This window comes from Cyanistes caeruleus, chromosome 1 (assembly GCF_971803275.1).
Source record: "Cyanistes caeruleus chromosome 1, bCyaCae1.hap1.1, whole genome shotgun sequence".
In the NCBI taxonomy this organism is placed as follows: domain Eukaryota; kingdom Metazoa; phylum Chordata; class Aves; order Passeriformes; family Paridae; genus Cyanistes; species Cyanistes caeruleus.
Genome location: NC_141701.1, coordinates 97190390 through 97210562, shown reverse-complemented (window position 1 = coordinate 97210562; position 20173 = coordinate 97190390). Strand labels below are relative to the sequence as shown.

The window sequence follows — 20173 nt, the reverse complement described above, 5'->3', positions numbered from 1 at the left end:
CAACACCACCTGGCAGATTTTGAGGGTGGAAAGGGGAAATTAAAGGGATGTCTTTAAAGTGCAATCCAAATGAGAAGTGTTCAGGGCAGATAAAGGTGAAGAAACTATAAGCAGTGTCATTCTATCTTTTGCTATAATGACTTTATTTTTCCTTTAGATAGGCTGTTTTTAGGGAGTCATTGTTGGAAATCCATGATGGTTTTGTTCAATATTGGTAGGAGAGAGAGTTACAGTAATTTGTTTTAGAATGATTTTAGCTCATTTCACGGAAAAGTGTTTTTATTTCTAACCATTTCAATCTAATTTCCTTTGAACTGTCCTTATTGGGGGGTGACAACAAGGTTGTTTTTGGTTTTTTTTTGTATATGATATTGAAATGCTGTGAGGTACAGAAGTAGAACCATAGAATTACACAATGGTTTGGTTGAAAGGGAACCTTAAAAGATTGTCTGGTTTCAACTCCTCTGCCATGGGCTTGCACTAGACCAGATTGCTCAGAGCTTCATCCAGCCTGGCACTGAACTCTTCCAGGAATGGGCTATCCACAGCTTCTCTGGACAGCCTGTTCCAGTGCCTCACTACCCTCACAGTGAAGAATTTCTTCCTAATATCTAACCTGAAACTACTGTGCATCAGTTAAAGCCATTCCCCCATGTCCTGTCACTGCATACACTTGTTAGAAGTCCTGCTCCAGTTTCCTTTAGGTGCTGGAAGGATGTTTTAAGGTCCCTCTGGAGTCTTTTCTTCTGCTGGCTTAATAACCCTATCTCTCTCAACCTGTTTTCATAAGAGAGGGGATCATCTTCATAGTCTTTCTCTGGATCCCGCTCCTGTGGGTTCACATCTTTCTTATATTGGGGCCCCCAGAGCTGGATGTACCACTCCAGGTGGGTTCTCACAAGAGCAGAGGGGCAATCTGCCTTTACCTGGCCATGCTGCTTTTGATGCATGCCAGGATATGATTGTTTTTTTCAACTGGAAGCATACATTGTTGAGACGTGTCAAGCTGGCCATTCTTGGCCCAGACTGTATTTGTGCTTGGGATTATCCTAACCTAGGCACAGGATTTTGGATTCGACCTTGTTGATCTTCCTGAAGTTCACACAGGCCTACCTCTCAAGCCTGTCTAGGTCCCTGTACATGGCATCCTTTCCCTCCAGCATGCCCATCACACTACACAGCTTGGTGTCATTGACAAGCTTACTGAGGGTGCACTTGATCCCATTCTCCATGTCATTGGCAAAGATGTTACAGTGCCAGTCCCAATAGCCACCTAAGGAATGCCACTGGTCTCCACTTGTACATTAAGCCATTGGCTGCAACACTGTGACTATCCAGCCAATTCTTCATCCACCAGGTGGTCCATCTGTGAAATCCATGTCTCTCCAATTTAAAGACAAGGGTGTTGTGTGGGACAATGGGAAATGCAATGCACAGGATCAGCTAGATGATGTCAGTCACTTTTTCCTCATCTGCCAGTTCTGTAATGCTGTCATAGGAGGCCACCAAATTTGTCAGGCGAGATTTGCCATTAGTGAAGTCATGTTGTCTGTCACCAATTACCTTATTTTCCATGTACCTTACATGTACACATGTACCTTAGCTTAGTTTCCAGAAGATCTGCTCCATGATCTTGCCAGACATTGAGGTGAGACTGACTGGTTTGTATCTCCCTGGGTCTTCCTTAATTACCTTTATAAAAATGGGGGTTATGTTTAATTTTCTTCCAGTCAGTAGGAGCTTCAGTGGAATGTTACGACTTCTCAAATGTGATGGATAGTAACTTAGCTGCTTCCTTAGACAGTTCCCTCAGGACCCATGGATGTATCTTATCATGTCCCATGGACCTCCATTCCTTAAGTGGCCTTGGACTTTGTGATCTCCTACAGCAGACAGTTCTTCATTCTTCCAATCCCTGCCTTTACCTTCATTGAGTACCTCAGCTTTTTTTATGTCCTGGGTTACCAGGTCTCCCATATCCTTCCTGAGAAAACCCACATTTTCCCTAGTCTTTCTTTCATCACCAGTGTACCTATGGAAACTTTTTTGTTACCTCTGATGTCCTTGGCCAGATTTAATTGTGTCAGTTCCCTGACTGCTCAGACAATTTTTCTGTTCTTTTTAGGCTGTCTCTACCTTCACCTTTTATAGGGTACCATTTTGTGTTTGAGTTCAGGAGCAACTCCCAACTTATCCAATGTCCAACTTGTTCATCCATGAAAGCCTCTTGGAATTTATGTCTGATTTCCTCTTGGTAGGGATGCATTGCTCTTGAGCCAGGAGGAGACAATACTTGAATTTCATCCAGCTTTCTTGAGCCCCTTTTCCCTCCGGGGCTTTAAGCCCATGGCATTCTACCAATGACATCCCTGAAGAGGGCCAAGTCTGCTCTCCAGAATTCCAGGGTAGTGAGCTTGGTGTGCATGCTCCTCACTACCCCAAGGATCTAGAACATCACTGCTTTGTGGTCACTGTTGCACAGGTTTCACTTGAGCTTCCTGTTCCCCACCATGCCCTCCTTGTTGGTGTAAACAAGATCCAGCATAGTACTTCTCCTTGTTGGCTCCTCTGTCACTTGGAGAAGGAAGGGATCAATGCGTTCCAGGAGCCAGCTGTGTCCTGCTGTGGCATCCTTCCAACACATACTGGGTTGTTTGAAGTCCCCCATGAGGACCAGGGCTTGTGACCCTTGAGGCCGTTCTGTTTACTGCAGAAGGTCTCATCAGGTTGGCCTTCCTGGTCAAGTGGCCTGTAGCAGGCCCACACTGGAATGTAATCTGTTCCTGTCCTCCTTCCCATTCATCCTGAAGTGTTAACTTTCAATCAGCTCCTAATCCATCATGAGGCAGAGCTCCATACTCATTCACAGAGAGGGCAACACCACCTCCTCATCATCCCTGCCTGTCCTTCCTAAAGAGCCTGTACCCTTCCATTCCAAAACTCCAGTCATAGGAGTTGTGCCAGTATATTTCCATTGTCAGTAAGGTCATAAGCGCATACACATGTTATTCACGTGTCCTAAGGTGACTATGATGCTTGTATCTCCAGCTGTCTGTTCTATTTATGCTGGATATTAAGTTCTGCACATTTAAGACTGGTTCCGAGAGCAAAAAGCAGGGAAGAGCAATGCGCAGTTTGCTTTCAGAAGCTGCACCTGCTCCCCCAGATTCTCTCTCCTGGACTGTGTTGTCTGCAGAGGGGACAGTGGGATAGAGCTCTCCTTTGCTTTTAGTTAGCTTTTAGCTAGCTGAGTCAGAGAAGTTCCCTGGACTGTGGCTTTTCTTTTTCTTAGAACTGATTTTCTCTGCTCTAGGCTGCAAACCCAAAAAAACACCAGGAGCTTACACCTGTCACCCACCAGGGCCTGGGCCTTGTCATTTTCCAGTGCAGGAGGGACAGATAAGAGGCTGAGTGAGCGGAGCTACACCCCATGACAAGGACTTTCTGAATTTGCCATCTCTTCAGAACAGCGAGAGGCTTTATTGTTTAATATTATTAATTTTTTATGCTTGTGAGTACTTTGCTTGTTAAATAAACAGGTTTTTTTCCACTTTTCTCCAAGGAAATCTTTTCATGAACCAGTATGGGGAGGGGCTGCTTGGATTTGCTTTCTAGGGGGACCCCTTTGGAAGTTTCCTCGCAAGTTTGCCCTAAACCAGGACAGCATGTTAACCATAATATACTGAGCATACTGTTAACATGGTGTTCAGTGTATTGAGTCAAAGTACAATAACTGCATATGGGACTAATGAAATGTGGTAGGCATCAAATCTCCTGTTGTCTCTGATTTCTAAGTTTACATCTGGAAAATAATTCTCTTAATATACATCACAGTTTCCCCATGAAGACCTCCTTTTACACCTAGTATTAGAAAAAAACGCCCCCAAAAATATGTGGTGAGATATTTTACTATTTGGTGATGTTTTCCATGTAAGACATCAGACCTTTTGCTTACGACACTATGTCTTCCAAATGGAAGAGAACTCAGAAACTGGAAGCAGCAGCCATGAGATGAATAGGGAAGGAGGAAAGGGAGGATTTTCACAGTTTTTTGCAGAGATTGTAAAATCAGTTTGGCTGTTCTGGTTATTTTTTTAATTTTTTTTTTCTTTACTTTTTTTACTTGGATGTACCATAGATTTATGTGTGAGCTCTTCCTTTATTTTTTTTAAGACCTTAACCCAGAAATATTTATAATTGGCACAGCTATATCTTACAGTGGTTAGAGTGGTCACCCCATGCTAGTGTAGTAAATAATGTTGAAGTTTCAAAAGAAATGTCAAGCCTTCACTAAAACTTTAGGAATTTGAAGTTCAAGACTTAAATCTCAATGGGGCTGATAGTCTTGGTTAAGATTTTAGCTTGAATATTAGAATATATGTTCAAAGCCCCTCTTTATACGTGTCCAGTCAGAGACTTGAAGCTGGACTGTCCAATCTCAAACAAATTTACCACAGTAGTTAGCCAGTGAAGGAGTTTATTTTAATTTTAGTCATAGAGCTGATGAATAAGCAGCAGAAATAGCCGTATTTGGCTTGGGGGCAACCATTTTAAAGTTGTGGAGGGAGCATATGAAAACTTGAGTGTAATCTTTTATTGCATTCATCCATACAGACACTCTTTGTGTATACAAACTCATCTGTTTACCTGAGATGATTCTTTCAGCATAACTCATTTCAGCAGTCTTCCCCTTAAGTCAGAAGAAAAAGGAAACAGTGTGATCCTGCAAGCTGAGATAGTTATGTCAAGCTCTGTGCTTTTAGCACTCTGTGTTTCCTCTCAGTACTAAAGTGGAGAGAGCTATTGCTTCTAGCAGAGTGAGAGAATATGAGACATTTCAGTCAAAGTTTGACAAACTGGAGAGCAAATTCAAAACATTAAAAAAGAAAGAAAGCTTCTTGCTTCTTATTCCATATTCTACCTTATAGTGATCCTAGAAAAACTTGCAGACTACACCAGTCCAATGCCCAGCTGAGAAGTACATGGACAAAATCCCTTTTAACTGGCACACATTAGGTGTAAACCTCATTTGTGTCTCTATACACAGTTACACATATAGGCTACTTAGTTGTAGAAGGGTGGGTGCAGAGTTCAGCTTGTGTGTGAACTTTCTGGTGAGCGCTTTCCCAAATGCTCAGCTCATGCACCTCATAAAGTCTCTTTATACAGAGATTTCCAAGTGACTCCAAAAACTGTATTTTGTGTGTTTTGCCTTTTTCTATTTGGGTCTGTGTATTTTTGCTAAGTAGCAGTGGATGTGCTAAGACTGAAAGAACAGTAACGAAAGTTTTAGTTGTACAGTTGTTTGTCCTGTGTATCGCCTTTAATCTGCTGAGAAGAACCTTGAAGTTTCAAACAAATCCATGTCTCATGGGTTGAATTAATAGGTCTGGTCAGTCTGTATGTTAGTTCTTCTGACTGACAGATTTGTACTTTCAACACCGTGGAGATTTGGTAACTGACAAGGTAAGTCAAGCTTTTAAATAAAAAAAAAGTCAAACTTAAAGCCTATTCTCATGGATTAACTGTGAGCAGATCTTAGAGTGCAAGCATTATGGTTGGTGTAGGAAGTATGCCCTGATAAAACTGTGTATGGTTCATTTAACTAAACAAGGTTTTGAAGGTGTTGTAATTTACACTCTGAAAACTTATAGCTCTTTCAAGGTGAGGTTTGTAACTAGAGTGTGTCTGGACTTCAGTGACCAAAAAATGTTGACAGTTATGAAACTGCTTCTCTAGTTCAAAACATCTTTCCCACAGCAGGATTTAGAGGCCAATTTTTACTTGTACCACTGCTGATAGTAGATTTTTTTGTAGTGATGGATTGGCTATTTCCTTTTAAAAGGTTTGTTTTAAACCTCCATTGATACAACTTAGCATGTTTTAAAGCCTTGAGAAGATTTTTTCATACAGTACTTACAGAAAATTGCCAGCAGTTCATTAGTGTCCACTCAAGTGTCTGTTTTCATGAACAAGCATAAAATGAGAGATTGGGTAAAAATGCAAAAAAACGGGAGTAAGTGGTTAGCAATGTACATCTCCATGGATATTGTACCTTGGAATAAACACTCTCTGTAGCTGAGTACTGTCATATAGACCTGAATATGCAGGATGATAGTGCAAAATTAATTAATTTTCCATATATCTTTGAAAAATAGTTAGCTTATTAATAATTATTAATGGAATTAATATGTACTTCTGAATGTTTTTTTGTGTGCGGGTATGTATGTATGTATGTGCCATTAGGAGGGGATTTCTTAGAAAGTACTTAAACTATCTGGAGAATTAAAGTAGTTTGTGTTAACTTTTTTTCTTTTGCAGACTAATAACTCTGAGGTGGTTAAAAATCATGTAACCAGAAGTGTAAGTAATTCTATTTTATTTATTCTTTTTTCTTTTACTTGGCCTGATTTATTTTCCTGCTTGTGGCCGTATCACATCTTCACAAAACATTCTTGCTAGCCATTTTCAAAGTACACACCTTGGTTTCTGTCCTGTGTGAAATTAGCTTCTGATTAGGACCATTAACGTTTTTTTCCACCGCTGACTTTTTTCAGAAACAATGAAATGAACTCTGCATTCCTTGTTTTTAAGCAGGGGAGAAATAAAGGGAAATATTATAATCTTTATAGACTGAATTGTATTCAGAGGCATTCAGAAAGTCAGATTGTTTTTTCAGCAAGGATAGTGTTAATTCTTGTATTGTATTCAATATGAAATTGATCTTTAAGCTTATATTTGTTCCAGTTGCTGTGCCATGTTATTTAAAAAACAGATTAGGTACTCTTTCCCAACCCTTTATTAGTATGGCTGTAGTACTCCTGGTAAAAGTAGTATTAATGACCTTTATTGAAGTGCAGTAGAACCTGGTTATCTAACTGATGCAGAAATTTCTGCAAATAGGAAGTACAGCCCATTTCAATACTGACAGCACTTTTAAGTATACTTTTAGCACAATTTCTGTAAAATAAATAAGACAAAAAAGTAAAGTTTCTTAAGTCCTTTGCAGTTACCTTTTAATAGAGATGTCAAATCTTGTAGATTTCTAAATAAATCATGAGAGATACATATAGTTAAGTATCTGCTATTAGGCAATTGTGATGCATGTGTTTGATTTTGCCTGTGAAAATGAGGCTAAAATTTAAAAAGGGACAGAAGAAAGGTCTTGCAAGGTGTACATGGTCTTCACTGATTTATTATTCAATTTCAGGCAAGCTCTCTATTGCAATAAATGAGCATTTGTTTCACACTGTTAGTCTCTTGTGCGTTGCATTTATTTTGTGATGCTGTCTGTGGTTCAGTGCTGCAGGCTTCTGCTGGTGCCACTCTGTGCAGGTTGTGAAGAGTTCTGATCCCTGACTACCTATGTAGACAGGAGATACTCAAAGAGGTTATGTTTGTATTAGCAGTATAGTTAGTTTCCTTTGGCTGACAATAAATATTTTTCTACAACCAAGGGTATCTCTGTGTTGGATTCATGCTATTATCTACTCTGTTTCAGTAAAATTAGAATTATTCCTAATTGCTAGAATATATTTGATAATTGAGATCAGTTAAAGTGTCTAGTGACATGATTGTTTCTCCTTTCAGTTCACTGTTCTCATCCTTAACCAGACAAATTGACTAAAATTAAAAAATCAGAAAAAAGCAAACTTCTTAGTTATTTGCATGTGAATAATTGGTTTTGATGGCTCCTTATAGTGAAACAAACTTGAAGCAAAATAATGAGATCATTCTCTGATCTAGTTGCTAGCTGGAAGTCTTTAGCATCTTTGTGTTATATCTGAATACTTCAGAAGGTTTCCTGTTTTTACTGGTTGTTGCACAAGCCAGGATCATGTTTCTTGGCTTTTTTTTCTGTACATGTAATACTTTGTGCACAGCCATTTTGAAAGCAACTTTAATAGCAAGCAATGTTTTTTCAGCTGTGCCTTTTATCTTACTACATTTGCATTGATCATTATTTGATCATTAGTGAGCTTCCTGAAATTGTCAGTAGTTACTTTCTATGGACTAGTGTATTCCAGGAGCAAAGGTTGACATGGCTTGATGTACAGATGAAAGGTCCAATCTGAAACACAGACTTCTATTTGGAAAAGAGAGGAGGTGTAGAGCTACAAGGCTGGGCAATTCATAGAATGCTGTCTCCAGGCAGTGGGCTGGGATACAGCCATGAGATGAGGCTTGCATGAGGCTCTTGCAAGTGTTTTTCTGTGACTGCAGTACACATCCCATCTGTGTGGTGCTAATGGGAGGTGCATCCCTTGTCTTTCTGTTCTCTTACTTCTAAATCTGTGCCATGCTTGTTCTCCTTTTATTTTTATTAACTAAATTAGAAGAAACTGCTTTAACTGTTTTGTTTTTTTTCTCTGGGATTTCTTCCCTTCTCTCTCTCCTTTGCATATTATTTCTATGGCATCTGGTTCAGAAAAGAAAATCTCTCTTGTTTTTTCCTGGCAATGTGTTTGCTAATGGAATATTTCTAGTGCCAGCCCTTACTGCTTTATAGGAAAGCTGTGTGAACATCAGCCAAGACAGTTTTGATTAGGCTGTGACACTACCTAGGTTTCAAAATTTTGTTAGCTTTATTCTAGTGTTCAGGTTAGCTCTGAGGCATGGATAGAACTTTCTTTCTTGGGAAATCAGAAGTACATTTTCTTACATTTAAAGGGCTTCCTCATGGAATGTTATTTTATTCTTAACATATTAATGTATTTCGAACAACTAAATTGAAATTTAGAACTAAAGCTTCAGAAGTATGATTTTCTAAATGTGAGCATGTGTATTTGTAAAATTATACACTAAACAAGACACAATTATACCTTATTCTCACATGAATAATGATTTTACATGCATTCAGTATTTTCTTAAGAGTCCTTAGTAACAGGGATGCGCTATGTGCCTTCTCTCTGTTATGAAAAAAGACCAAACGATGAGTAGACAGCCCAGCTGTACAAGGAACTTTAAGGCCATGAGCAGGGCTATTTTCTTGAATCTGAGTAAGTTGGAAGATAATATTTCTTCCCTAGTTAGTTCCTTCTTGCCCTGGCAGATTGGTAGGTAGAACTCTATATCCAAGGGCCCAACAAACTTGTTAAAATTGAGGTGGATTACAAAGCCCTACAGAGAACTTCTTTGGAGAGCCTGGCAGTTTTGACTGAAACATTGTAGGAAAGAATCATGGTAGCAGCTTTGCCAGCAGCTAAGAGTCAGAGAGAAAGCAAGCTAGGATTTATAACTTCTGTGGACACTGCTACTTGCAAGGGTGACATCTATCTAGACTCCTGCTGTTACACCACACAGGGGAACAGATCAAGATTTTTATGGACCACAGTATACAAAACAAAACTATAGTTGCTCTCAAACAAATAGCTATTTGCAGTAGAAATAAATCGCTTCTGTGGAGTCAACTAAAACAATATTTTTAATTAATATTTAATATTTACTACAGGAATTGATACACAATAGCAGAGAGACATTTTTATTTACAAAGCATGAATATTTTCTGCACTTGGAATCATTCTAAAGCCAGAGGCCAAAAGATTATGCAAATTATGATTCTCATCCAAAACATCCAAACATGTTCCACTGTGTCAGTAGGAATTATTATGGTGAGCAGTCCAATGACAGTGTAGTTCATTGCTCTTTTTCTGCAGTATGCTGGAGTGTATAGAACTGTCACACTGTGCCTTGGAATAGGTTGGAGAATTTCTTCTGATTCCTGTCCATGGTTTGAGAAATAAAAATACATCACAGATCTGGTTCAAGTGCATTCAGGTATCCTGCTGATGAGTCTTTTTATTTGTGTTTTTATTTATGCTATTTGAATGGTGAACAATCACATGGAAAAAAGTTTCATAAGATGCTTAAAATCTGCGTAAAACCCATATAATTTTATGCAGGTTAGCTAATAAAATTCTCTGTTGCTTATAGCAGTACTAAAAATAGGCACAAATAAAATACTTATATCCAAAGTAGGTGCATGTCATTCTTTCAAAATGTCCTAATACCCTTAAGTCACAGATTCATCATTGATTTACATTTCAGATTGTTGTAGTTTCTGCTCATTGATTCTTATACCTGTTAATGCTTTCATTCAGTAAGGAGCCCAGGAGAGAAACAGATGAGCTACGTGAGTGCATGTCAGATCTTGTAGTTCTGAATTTTCAGTAGTGCAGTTCCTCAAAGGAACATATATATATATATATATATATATATATGGTTGATGTACAGCTGACTCAACTGTTGAGAACAGCCCAGTCCTTGAAACCAGGTTTTCTTATATTCTGCTGAGATAACTTTTAAGCAGATACTGTGTCATTCTACTAATACTATCTTATTATAGTTCAGTGCCAGCAATGGGGTCTTAGGAAAGGCAACTACTTAATTTTTCATTTGACTTCCTTAGCCTGTCTTTGATTCTAGTCTCAAAAAGGGACAAATCATAATCCCGTGTAGTATTTCTAAGCCCACGTGTGGCCCACATGTCTAATTTTACTTTGGTATTGGAAACAGTAGTTCACATATTAGGTTTTTGATTTACTTACTTTTCCAGAGCTGTGTAGTAACTAAGCGTACTGCAAAAATGCAAATGAATTTATCTGGTGCAAAACTGAGCTCCCTTTATCCTTTGACCTTTTCATAATCTTTCTGGTGTTAGAATCTCTACTACAGAGGACTTTAACCTATGAAGTATGTAGGCCTAGTGAAGTTTGTAAACCTACTGGCTGTAACCCAAGTTTTCTTATTATGTTCTTGGAAAAGTGAAGAATGATCATCTAGCTGAGACAGTGAATTTTTTTACAGATACTTTTTTTTTTTTGCAGGCACTATTTTTCACTTGATTTTCTCAATTTCTTTGAGAGACAGCCTTTCATCATAGGACAGAGCATGCAGATTTAGTAGAGAAGTTATTCTTATTCCTTCTGTTTCTGAACTTTCAGAGTTGTCTCAATGCCATCTCTGTGCCACATGGTGTGAGCTGGCCTGTACATGACCTTTGTCATGTTTTTTCTCTGAAGCTGTGAAGCGGCTCAAAGTAAGATTATAAAGGTATGAGATGCTGTTTGCTGCATGGGACAAGCACAAGCTTGCTATTTGAAACAAGCCAGGTGATCCATGATGAAATTTACCCTCTTTAGTGTCAGAAGAAGGTGAATAAACAGGGCTGATCTCAAAAGTCTGTTTTGTTCAGTCTGTGCTTTAATTTAATTGGACCGCTTGGCTCACTTTCTGCACTTGCATTGGCAGCAGGCTGTACTGGGAAACTTATGTCTAGTGACTGTTTTGATCTGGTGAAAGCAATACAGAACTAAATATGGGACTATTTCTTAGCTTCTGTAGCATGCCTTGGCTGTAGGGGACTCTGAATGGTGTTGTAGTTTGATACTGGCCCAATGCTAGGCACTCATGAGAGTCACTTGCTCACCCTCCCCTGCCACAGCTGGGCAGAAGAGAGGGAAAAAAATTAACAAAGGCTTCATGAGTTGTGATAAGGACCAGGAGAAAACACTTCAAGGGCAAAACAGGCTCAACTTAAGGTTGCAAAGTGAAATTTATTACTAGCAGAATCAGAGGGGGATAATGAGAAGCAAAATAAGCCATTCAAACAGTGTTTCCTCCCAGCCCCTCCCTCCTTCCCACTGGCAGCGCACAGAGACAGGGCATGGGGATTTTGGTCAGTTCATAACTGAGATTTTCTTCTGCTGCTCTTGGAGAGGAGTCCTTCCCATATGAGATTGTGGGGTCCCTCCCATGTGAGACAGTTCCCCATTAACCTCTCCAACATGGGTCCACTCTCAAGAGCAGCAGCCTACTGCACCTGCTGCAATGTAAGTCCCTCCAATAGGCAGACAGTCCTCCCAAAGCTGCTGTGGTGTGGGTCTCTTTCCATGGGGTGCAGTCCTCCAAGGACAGGCTCCTCCAGCCTGGAAGCAGGGGCCCTCCCTCTCCATGAGGTCTTCCACTGGATCACAGCCTCATCCAGACATTACCTGCTCCAGCATGAGCACCTCCCCCATGGGCTGCAGGTGGATCTCTGCATCCCCCTTGGATCCCCATAGGCTGCAAGGCCTCAGTTGCTGTACCATGGTCATCACCACTGAGGAATGCAGAGGAATCTCAGCTCTGGTGCCTGGAGCAGCTCCTGCCCCTTCTTCTCCACTGACCTTGGTGTCTCCATGTTGTTTCTTTCACTTGTTCTCCCTTCCTGTGGGTTTTCCAGCAGCTTCCCACAGGAGCCATCTTTGTGGCCTCCCTGCTACCAAAAATCAGGCTGTACAAAACCAATACAGATAGTTTTGTCTGAGGACTGAATTTTTGAGAAAGTTGGCGTAACAAGCTCTGTGATGAGCCCAGTACTATGTGCAGGAACCAATGCCTGTGAAAGACACAATAAAAAAAAGTGTGTTTCAAAGGAGTGAGTTGTGTAGCTTGAGTTTTTACTGGAAAAGGGCAATGACATAGTACCTTGAATGCAATGAATTTGTTTATTAAAAAACATCTGTGACTGGAGAGAAGATGGTTGTTTTTTGAGACATTATTGCCTCTACCTGCTGGCTTTCACACAACTGCAGGTAAATTTGACCAAAGGGTTCCTTGCACTTGCATATGTAGGGATAACTTCTATGTGGTATTGTTTGGAATATAAATATTAGTTAAAACTGAATAAATAGGTGAATAGAAGGTATTTACTTTTTTGAAAACTGTTCCTTATATGACTGTTTATATTGTCAAGTATACTGGTTAGCATTGCCAGGCAGTCCCAGGGAAGCAGGGGAACAAGAATCATGAGGAGTAGTTAACAGAACAATAATCTCAGGGTGGTCTGTCCTACTCACAACATATCAAGCACTAGTTTCACTGAATCTGTCATAGTTACAACTCTAAATTTTTAGCCAAGTGTGGTTAAAGCACCATATGGAACCATATGGAACCATTTTTCATTGTCTGGCATCTTCTCTACTGCTGTTAGTTGTCGGGAGGTTAAAATCATGCCTAGCTTTTTGGGATTTTCTGTGTAATTGTCCATTCTGGGATATGCCAAATGGTATTTGCTGTCTTGGAAGGTTAGTCAAAATTTTTGCCATTATTCCTCCAGTGTGTAGCAAGCAGAAAACTGTCTGTTTTCACTTGGATGGTGATGATTTGCCTTTGTGAATGGTCTGCCTTGTACTGCTGAATCCTGTTTTGGGAAACTTGTATTCTGATGGTTTGGTGACACAATATGCATATAGTAAATATATCTCACTAATGTTTTTTTTTGCTAGTGGTTTGCATTATGTTATTGTTCATATGCTTATACACTGCATGCTTCTAGGATTTATGCTAGTTTATATGGCACAACAGTGTGAAATAGAGATTGATTTTATCACTAACTTTCTTACCAGAGGAAGCTGTCTGATTATTCACGACACATGACAGTTTAGTCATCAAATTTTTAGTAAATAGCAGAAGTACTTCTTAAGCAATGGATGCATCTGTGACCAACAGAAACCAAGGAAGTGTAGAGTCCTGCTTCTAATTGCTTTCTATAAAACCAGAACAAAATATGCCAAAAGCTATGTCTTGAATTTCAGTTATAGTTATTTACTTGTTTTGGCACCCATTTTTACCTATCTATCTGTATTATCTAAAGCCTTTAGAATTCTAAGAAGGGATTGGGTAAAAAGAGGCTGAAAATACCATGAACTTTCCTCATCTTCTGTTGTCATAGAAACTAGTGAAACTGGGATCAAACACTGACACGAGGTGCACCTTATGTGATCAGTTGCGCTTTAAAATTTGCCAGAACAGTTCACTTTCAGAAATTCTGAAAGAAAACATGCCACTTTCATGCTTGTATGTGTCCTAGTTATTCCCAGATTTTGATACACAGCATCATTTTCTGGAAAGTTCTAAGGCATCTTCCATTCAAACACAGTTTATTTGGTTTGGGAATACTTGTTTTGTGTAGCCAGAATAGATAGGGTTTATCAGTTTTCCAGCTCTAACCCTTAATAAATAAGCTTTTATGTGCGTGTGTCTGTATATTAAGTGTGAATACAGGGCAGGGAAGAGGAGGGGGAATACTCTTATTAATTTACTAATGCATGATACTAAATTTAACTTCTGATTTTCTGTATTAAAACATAGACATATCTAAGTGCTAAATTAAAAAATATACAAAATATGTGAATTTAAAAATATATATAATAGAATAAACACAAACTAAATATATAAAGTGAATATTGTTATTTACTTTTATTTAATGTTTGTATAGTAGTAGCTGTCTTTTTGTAGTTTTTTTTTTCTTTTTAAACCTATCCTGGAAGGGATACTTGCCCCTTCCAGATGTCTGTTTCTCTCTTTTACATACCGAGCTTGGGTGACAATCACACTGGAGCTTAAATGTGAAACAGCTACAATTAGGTGAGACAAGTTCTATTACTATGGTTCATGAGGGAGAATATTTTTACACTTTTTCATTCATAGTTACTATTACTGAACAAATGGAACTACAAAAATAACTACACATTCTCAGGAGTAAATTCTCAGGAGTCTGATACAGGAGTATATATTTCAATATTGTCATAAGAGAATCAGTGGAGAGGAACTTGCTTTTGCTGGTTGATACAGAAATTCAAGTTACATATTCTTAAAGCCCACTATGTTTTCTCTGATCTTAATGCAGTTACCAAGACGAGCACTAAAAATGTCACAAAAGATGTTCTAGGCAGTAGTGAGTTGGAAGAGATAGTAGAAAGTTAGACAAAACGTGGGTATAACTACAGTGTTTGCATTCAAAACATAAGGCAATGATTCTCTTGTATCCTCTTGTTGTTACAGTCTTTCAAATCATAAATGAGGAAAAAAAGGCAGAAACGTTGGCATCAGTGATGGCAAGTAAGGTTCTGGATTGATTTTTCTGCTTTCTTTGTTCCAGAATTCCAGCAGTGCTTTGAAGAACTCCTCTTTCAGTTGTGACAAAGTATCACGGCAAGTATTTCCTTATGTTTTTATGTAGTAGTGTCACATAGTACCCTGGTGGATTTAGGATTTGTTATTTGTGGTTGTGATTTCTGAGAGTTCGTTCTTATGCAAGATAGAACCTGCTATGCAAATACCATTTTTACAATGACTTTATGAGAAAACAACTAGGCATATTTACTGAGCTGATCTTCTGATATTTTATTAAGAAGGACAAAGTTGTGCCCATCACCCGGAAAAGAGAAATATTTATAGACTAACCAGTGAAATTAGTTAAATTACATTCATGTCTGTTGTACTTTGGGGACTGGTTTTAGATTCACTTCAGTTTTATGTTACATACAGGTAAAGATATTATAAAAGAAAGGCCTTATAAAATATAGTTTTAAGCCATGCTACTCTTGCTAAACTAGCAACTAGCATGTGAGTTCCCATAAAGAAAAATTGAAGGAATGAGTAACAGTTAGCATAACAAACTATTCTTGTAGAGAAAAACAGTTTGCACCTGCATAAACAATAAATCTATCCTCTGGGAATCCACATAGAAATATGTAAACTCATGAGTAAAAGAGAGAGTCTTAGCACGTACACACAAAACACCTTTTATCCAATGAACTGGGTGGCAAGAAAACTACTAGCCAGCTAGAGTTTAATGTGAGGTCTGTGAAAACTGAGCATATAAAAATGAATTATGTGAATAAAGAATTGGATTTTTTTTTGTATGAAGAAATGGAGTCACTTCTGCTTTGATGTAATAGTTTTACTCAGAGCAGGCTTCAAGATCTGCAGTGTTTTGCAGATCACTGGTCAAGCTTCCAATTTGTAAAGCATTTGCAGAATTCTACAGTGAGATCTCTACAGACAGAAGTACCTATACATTTCTATTTGACTCACAAATTTGTTGTACTGGTATTTGTCAAATTGCTTGTATTCATTTTGCTGCTTTTCCACATTATTGGTTGCAGCGATTTTTTCACTATAGTTTTGATGTGAAGAATTCTGGTGAAGAGCTCCATTTGTGTTCTGAACTGACTATTTCAAGCTCTGTAGGCACATAATGAGCTGTAATAGTAATGAAGTTATTGGAAACATCTGATGCTTGTTTATAGGAGTCTAAGTTGCAATTTCTTCTCATTAATATGCCATGTTTCTTGTTGGCTGCATTGCTCTGAACTACTGCCACATCTAATTTCTTCCCAGAAGTGCAGACTTTGATCACATTATGGAGGAGGGCTATGAACTTGACCTCACTTACATCACAGAGCGGATTATTGCTGTATCCTTCCCTGCTGGCTGTTCTGAGGAAACTTACCTCCACAATCTACAAGAAGTAACACGAATGCTCAAATCCAAACATGGTGATAATTACTTGGTACGTGTAAGATCAGCTGTTTGTGACATCTTCTTTGGTCATGCAGGAAGACTACTTTATGTCCATATAAACCATTAGAAACTAAAAGTTTCCATAAGGCTCTTTGGTCTGTCTTTACAGTCTTGTTAAGTGCAAGATTTTCAGTAGTGTTTTAAGCTGCTAGATATTGAAAACACTTTCTTTGCTGGGGCAGTGCAGTCTCTGTGCTGATGTGGTGATAACACGTAGTCAAATGCTAAAGAATAATTGCTCTGACCATCTTCATTGTCCAAAGCATGTTCTTAAAAGATACACAACCTGCAATGTGGAGTGTGTTCTTCTTTTGTAGCAGCAAGCTACATCTGGATTCTCAGGTGGGTATCTGGTAGTCTCTCACTATCATGTCTTCACTTGTGAAGGCAACATGTAAAAGTAGGGCTGCTGTTAATGTGTTCTGTCCAACTCTTTACCATTAACTTGTTTTAGGTGCATTTTTCATGCCATTTAGTTTTCTGGAAATCAAGTAAATGTATAGTGAGCTCCGTGTGCAAAATTTTTCTTTTTTAATGTTGACAACAAGCTGTTAATCTCCTGTGTTGTTTTCTGGCTAGTGCCATGGCATGTATTTTCTCAGCATGTTCTATGAAGGTGAATTTAAAACAAGGTCAATATTTTATTTACTTTTTTCCCTTTACTGTCTTTGTAGGTATTGTGTGTTAACTGTTGGAATTAAATTTAATGACTTCAGGAACATGAACTTTACTCACAGTAGAAATTAGTAACTGGAGAGATTCCACTAATGATTGAAACACATTAATTTCTTCTCACAAACTGAGATGTCATAGGTGTGTTATGAACCAGACTGAACTCATCATGTGGACTGATGTCTGAGAAGGATTGTAGTGTTTGTTTCTGAGAGGGATTGTGGTTAATTTCTCTGGCAAAGTTGATATTTTTTTGATTTTTTTGTTTCAGTTTTGTTCTATTCATTAGTTTATTTCTAAAGGGTACTTTGGAAATCAGCTGTCTTGATAAATAGAAAACTTCATGCCATCTACTCCAAATGTGTTTCTGCAAATTTGGTCAGTGTCTGACCCAGCAGTGACAAATACCTATCATGAACAGGACTGTATCCTGACATGCAGGGATTTTAAATTGTTCTTAAGTTTAAATACAATTAGAAAGATGAATAGAAAAGTTTTTGTCAAGTACTTCTTCTTTTCCTCTGGAAAATTTTAGGTAATCGATTTCTTAATATAGCTTTAGCACTCATTTTAAGAATTCTGTACTGAGATCTGTATTGAGAACTGCACCTTTCTATTAATTTGTTTTCCAATTATGAAAGCTAATAGAAAATTACAGAAAAAATTGTGTAATTTATAGAAGACAATGTTTAATTTCTGTTTTACTGTTGATATTTCAGGAAGGATAAGTACAGTGATGTAGTTGCTTTAACCTGTCCAGTTTTTGGCTTCTTTGCTTAGACAGCTGATGAGAGTGCTGATTAACGCAAAAGGGTAATACTTTAGAGACCCCTTTAGAAAAGGGTTCTTAAATTGTCCTTGGGTAGTAATAAACTGTATAATGGACTTGCCTCATATTTACCCTTTCTTATGTTTACGACCTGTTTATTCCATTCTCTCTGTGTAATTAATGAGACTTTTCAAATTATTATGCCATCTGTACGTAAGTCGGGATGTGAAATAGCCACACTGTGAAAGAGAATCTTTCTCATTAGCACTGTTTCAGTTCTTGAGTAAAGGTATTTCAGCTGTTTGTTACTGATTGTTACTAATTTAAGTCACTTTTTAATGAAAGTGTGTACACTGCTTTCTTTTGTTCATTTTGCAGTGTATCTCTTAATTTATTCCTTATTAAGCACTAAGTGGAGGGCACCTTGCAATTTAGTGGGTTAACAGAAGAGTTGGAAGATCTCATAGGCTAAGCTATAGTTAAATAGATATGTCATGCCTTCCCTGCAAAGTTCTGACAGACCAAGACTTTCTTGTCAGGCATGAAAATTCAAATATTTAACACTGTACTACCCTCCCAGACTGCTCATTGTTAATTCTTATGCTCTGCATTATATTGCATGATAGCCAGGTCTCTCAGTATATCTCTGACTCAAAGCCATGCAAAATAAATAAGATGCTGTAGAATTTTAATTGTCCTTTTTCAAAATGTGCATTTAGGTGTAACTCTAGTTTTATTATAAAATGACTGAATATCTAAAATATATTTGCTAGTGCTACCTGATGTTAGTTTAATAGAACAGTGGGCAAACCTGATGCTGTGTCATTGTAGTTTCTTGTAATTTTTATGTTTCAAATACATCTATTTACTACATTTACTACAATTATGAAGTCTGGATGGTTAAAGTTTTTTTCTTTCTTTCTGAACAGGTATTAAACCTCTCTGAAAAGAGGTATGACCTTGCCAAGCTTAACCCAAAGGTATCCATTGTCTTCCATAACATAGCTTTCTAGTGTTAAATACAACTCAAATGGCCTGATAAGCCCTGAAGCTATGCAAGTGTTGATATACAGAGTAAGAGAAGAAGTTTTGGAAGATATGCAACATGCATACCTTTTTATTTTTTCTCAAGTTCTGTTTTGTGTCTCTTAGATCTGTGTTTTACACAGCTATTCCTGTTGTTTTCTTAGACTTTACACACAAGACCAGAAGCCTGTTGTGATTTCTGAAAAGCTTCTATTGGGTGATAGAACTTTTACTTCAAGTATACTTTTTTGTGCAGTTAGAGGATACTGGGGTTATATACTGTAATGTCCAGTTAGCTGAAGCTAGGGAACTCAATTCAGATAAAGACTTCCCTTTTGTACTATTTTTGAGTAGTTGCTTTTCAGCCCAGTAGAGACATAAGAAATGCCAGAATGATTGATGTCTGACTCTTGTTCCTTCTCACCAATTGATGTTTTTGTTGTAAGAACTGGTGTGCAGGTACACTTCAGCATCTGTTATAAGGCCAGACAGAGTAGCACAGATGTGTATTTTCAGCAGTACATTTACAAAGATAAGGTACCTAAGGAAAGTACTAAAATCCCTCTTAGTTTTAACTTTTTGCATGCTTTATTGATCATGAGGGATGTGTTTTTTTAATATTAGGCATATGTTGAATGCATAATATGTTTGCATTGCATATGTGTTGTTAGTAATTATGCATATGTTTTGCTAGTAAATATGAATATAATAAAAGCAGGCTTAGTAAACTATTGTGTAGTGAATAAAAAATCTGAACAAAATTATGCCATGCTGTAATCAAGTTGCACATGAAGGAAATAAATTGAAAATAAAATGAAAGCCATCAAAAATTGTTCTAAAAAACCTTTTTAGAAATCAAGACCTTCAGAAATGTAATTTTTAAGTGTTTGGTGAGATTGGGAGGGGGTGAGGAGGAGGAGGTTTTTTGTTTGTTTTTATAAAACTAGATCTACTGGTATCTTAAAAACCAACAAATTCCCTCTTCCACTTAAGAGACCTGCAAGCATCATGACAATTGATTTGCATGATTATCTGAGATGGGAAAGGATGAGGAGACTTTCAGCCATGACAATTATTTGAATCCAGATTTTAGTATGTGATACTAGAGTCAAGGTGTCTCTTGTAAATGTTACTTGTTTAATTGCAGATTATGGATGTGGGGTGGCCTGATCTCCATGCTCCACTCCTTGATAAGGTGTGCACCATCTGCAAGGCTATGGAGTCCTGGCTGGACAATGATCCTCAACACGTGGTGGTGATCCATTGCAGAGTAAGTGGATGGGTTTTTATTAATTTTCAAAAACTTTGTCCTTTACTCTTCTCATTTTAAAAAATAAAAGTTAGATCTGTTTTCAA

The 20173-nt window shown here is 38.0% G+C and overlaps 1 protein-coding gene across 34 annotated transcripts in view; it reads left to right on the top strand.

Annotated features, from left to right (window-relative positions):
• The window catches only part of TNS3 (tensin 3), a 251975-nt gene that overhangs the window by 78079 nt on the left and 153723 nt on the right, over positions 1–20173 (top strand). For 30 of the 34 annotated variants that reach the window (XM_086843893.1, XM_086843708.1, XM_086843703.1 and 27 more), the window contains 5 exons: positions 6322–6363; positions 14924–14976; positions 16168–16339; positions 18721–18771; positions 19965–20087. In XM_086843893.1, the coding sequence (XP_086700019.1) occupies positions 16190–16339; positions 18721–18771; positions 19965–20087 (324 nt within the window). In that variant the 5' untranslated portion in view covers positions 6322–6363; positions 14924–14976; positions 16168–16189. Of the gene's footprint in view, positions 1–6321; positions 6364–10943; positions 11053–14923; positions 14981–16167; positions 16340–18720; positions 18772–19964; positions 20088–20173 lie in introns of those variants that run through there. The other 4 variants (XM_086843866.1, XM_086843863.1, XM_086843882.1 and 1 more) reach the window with 2 other exon arrangements.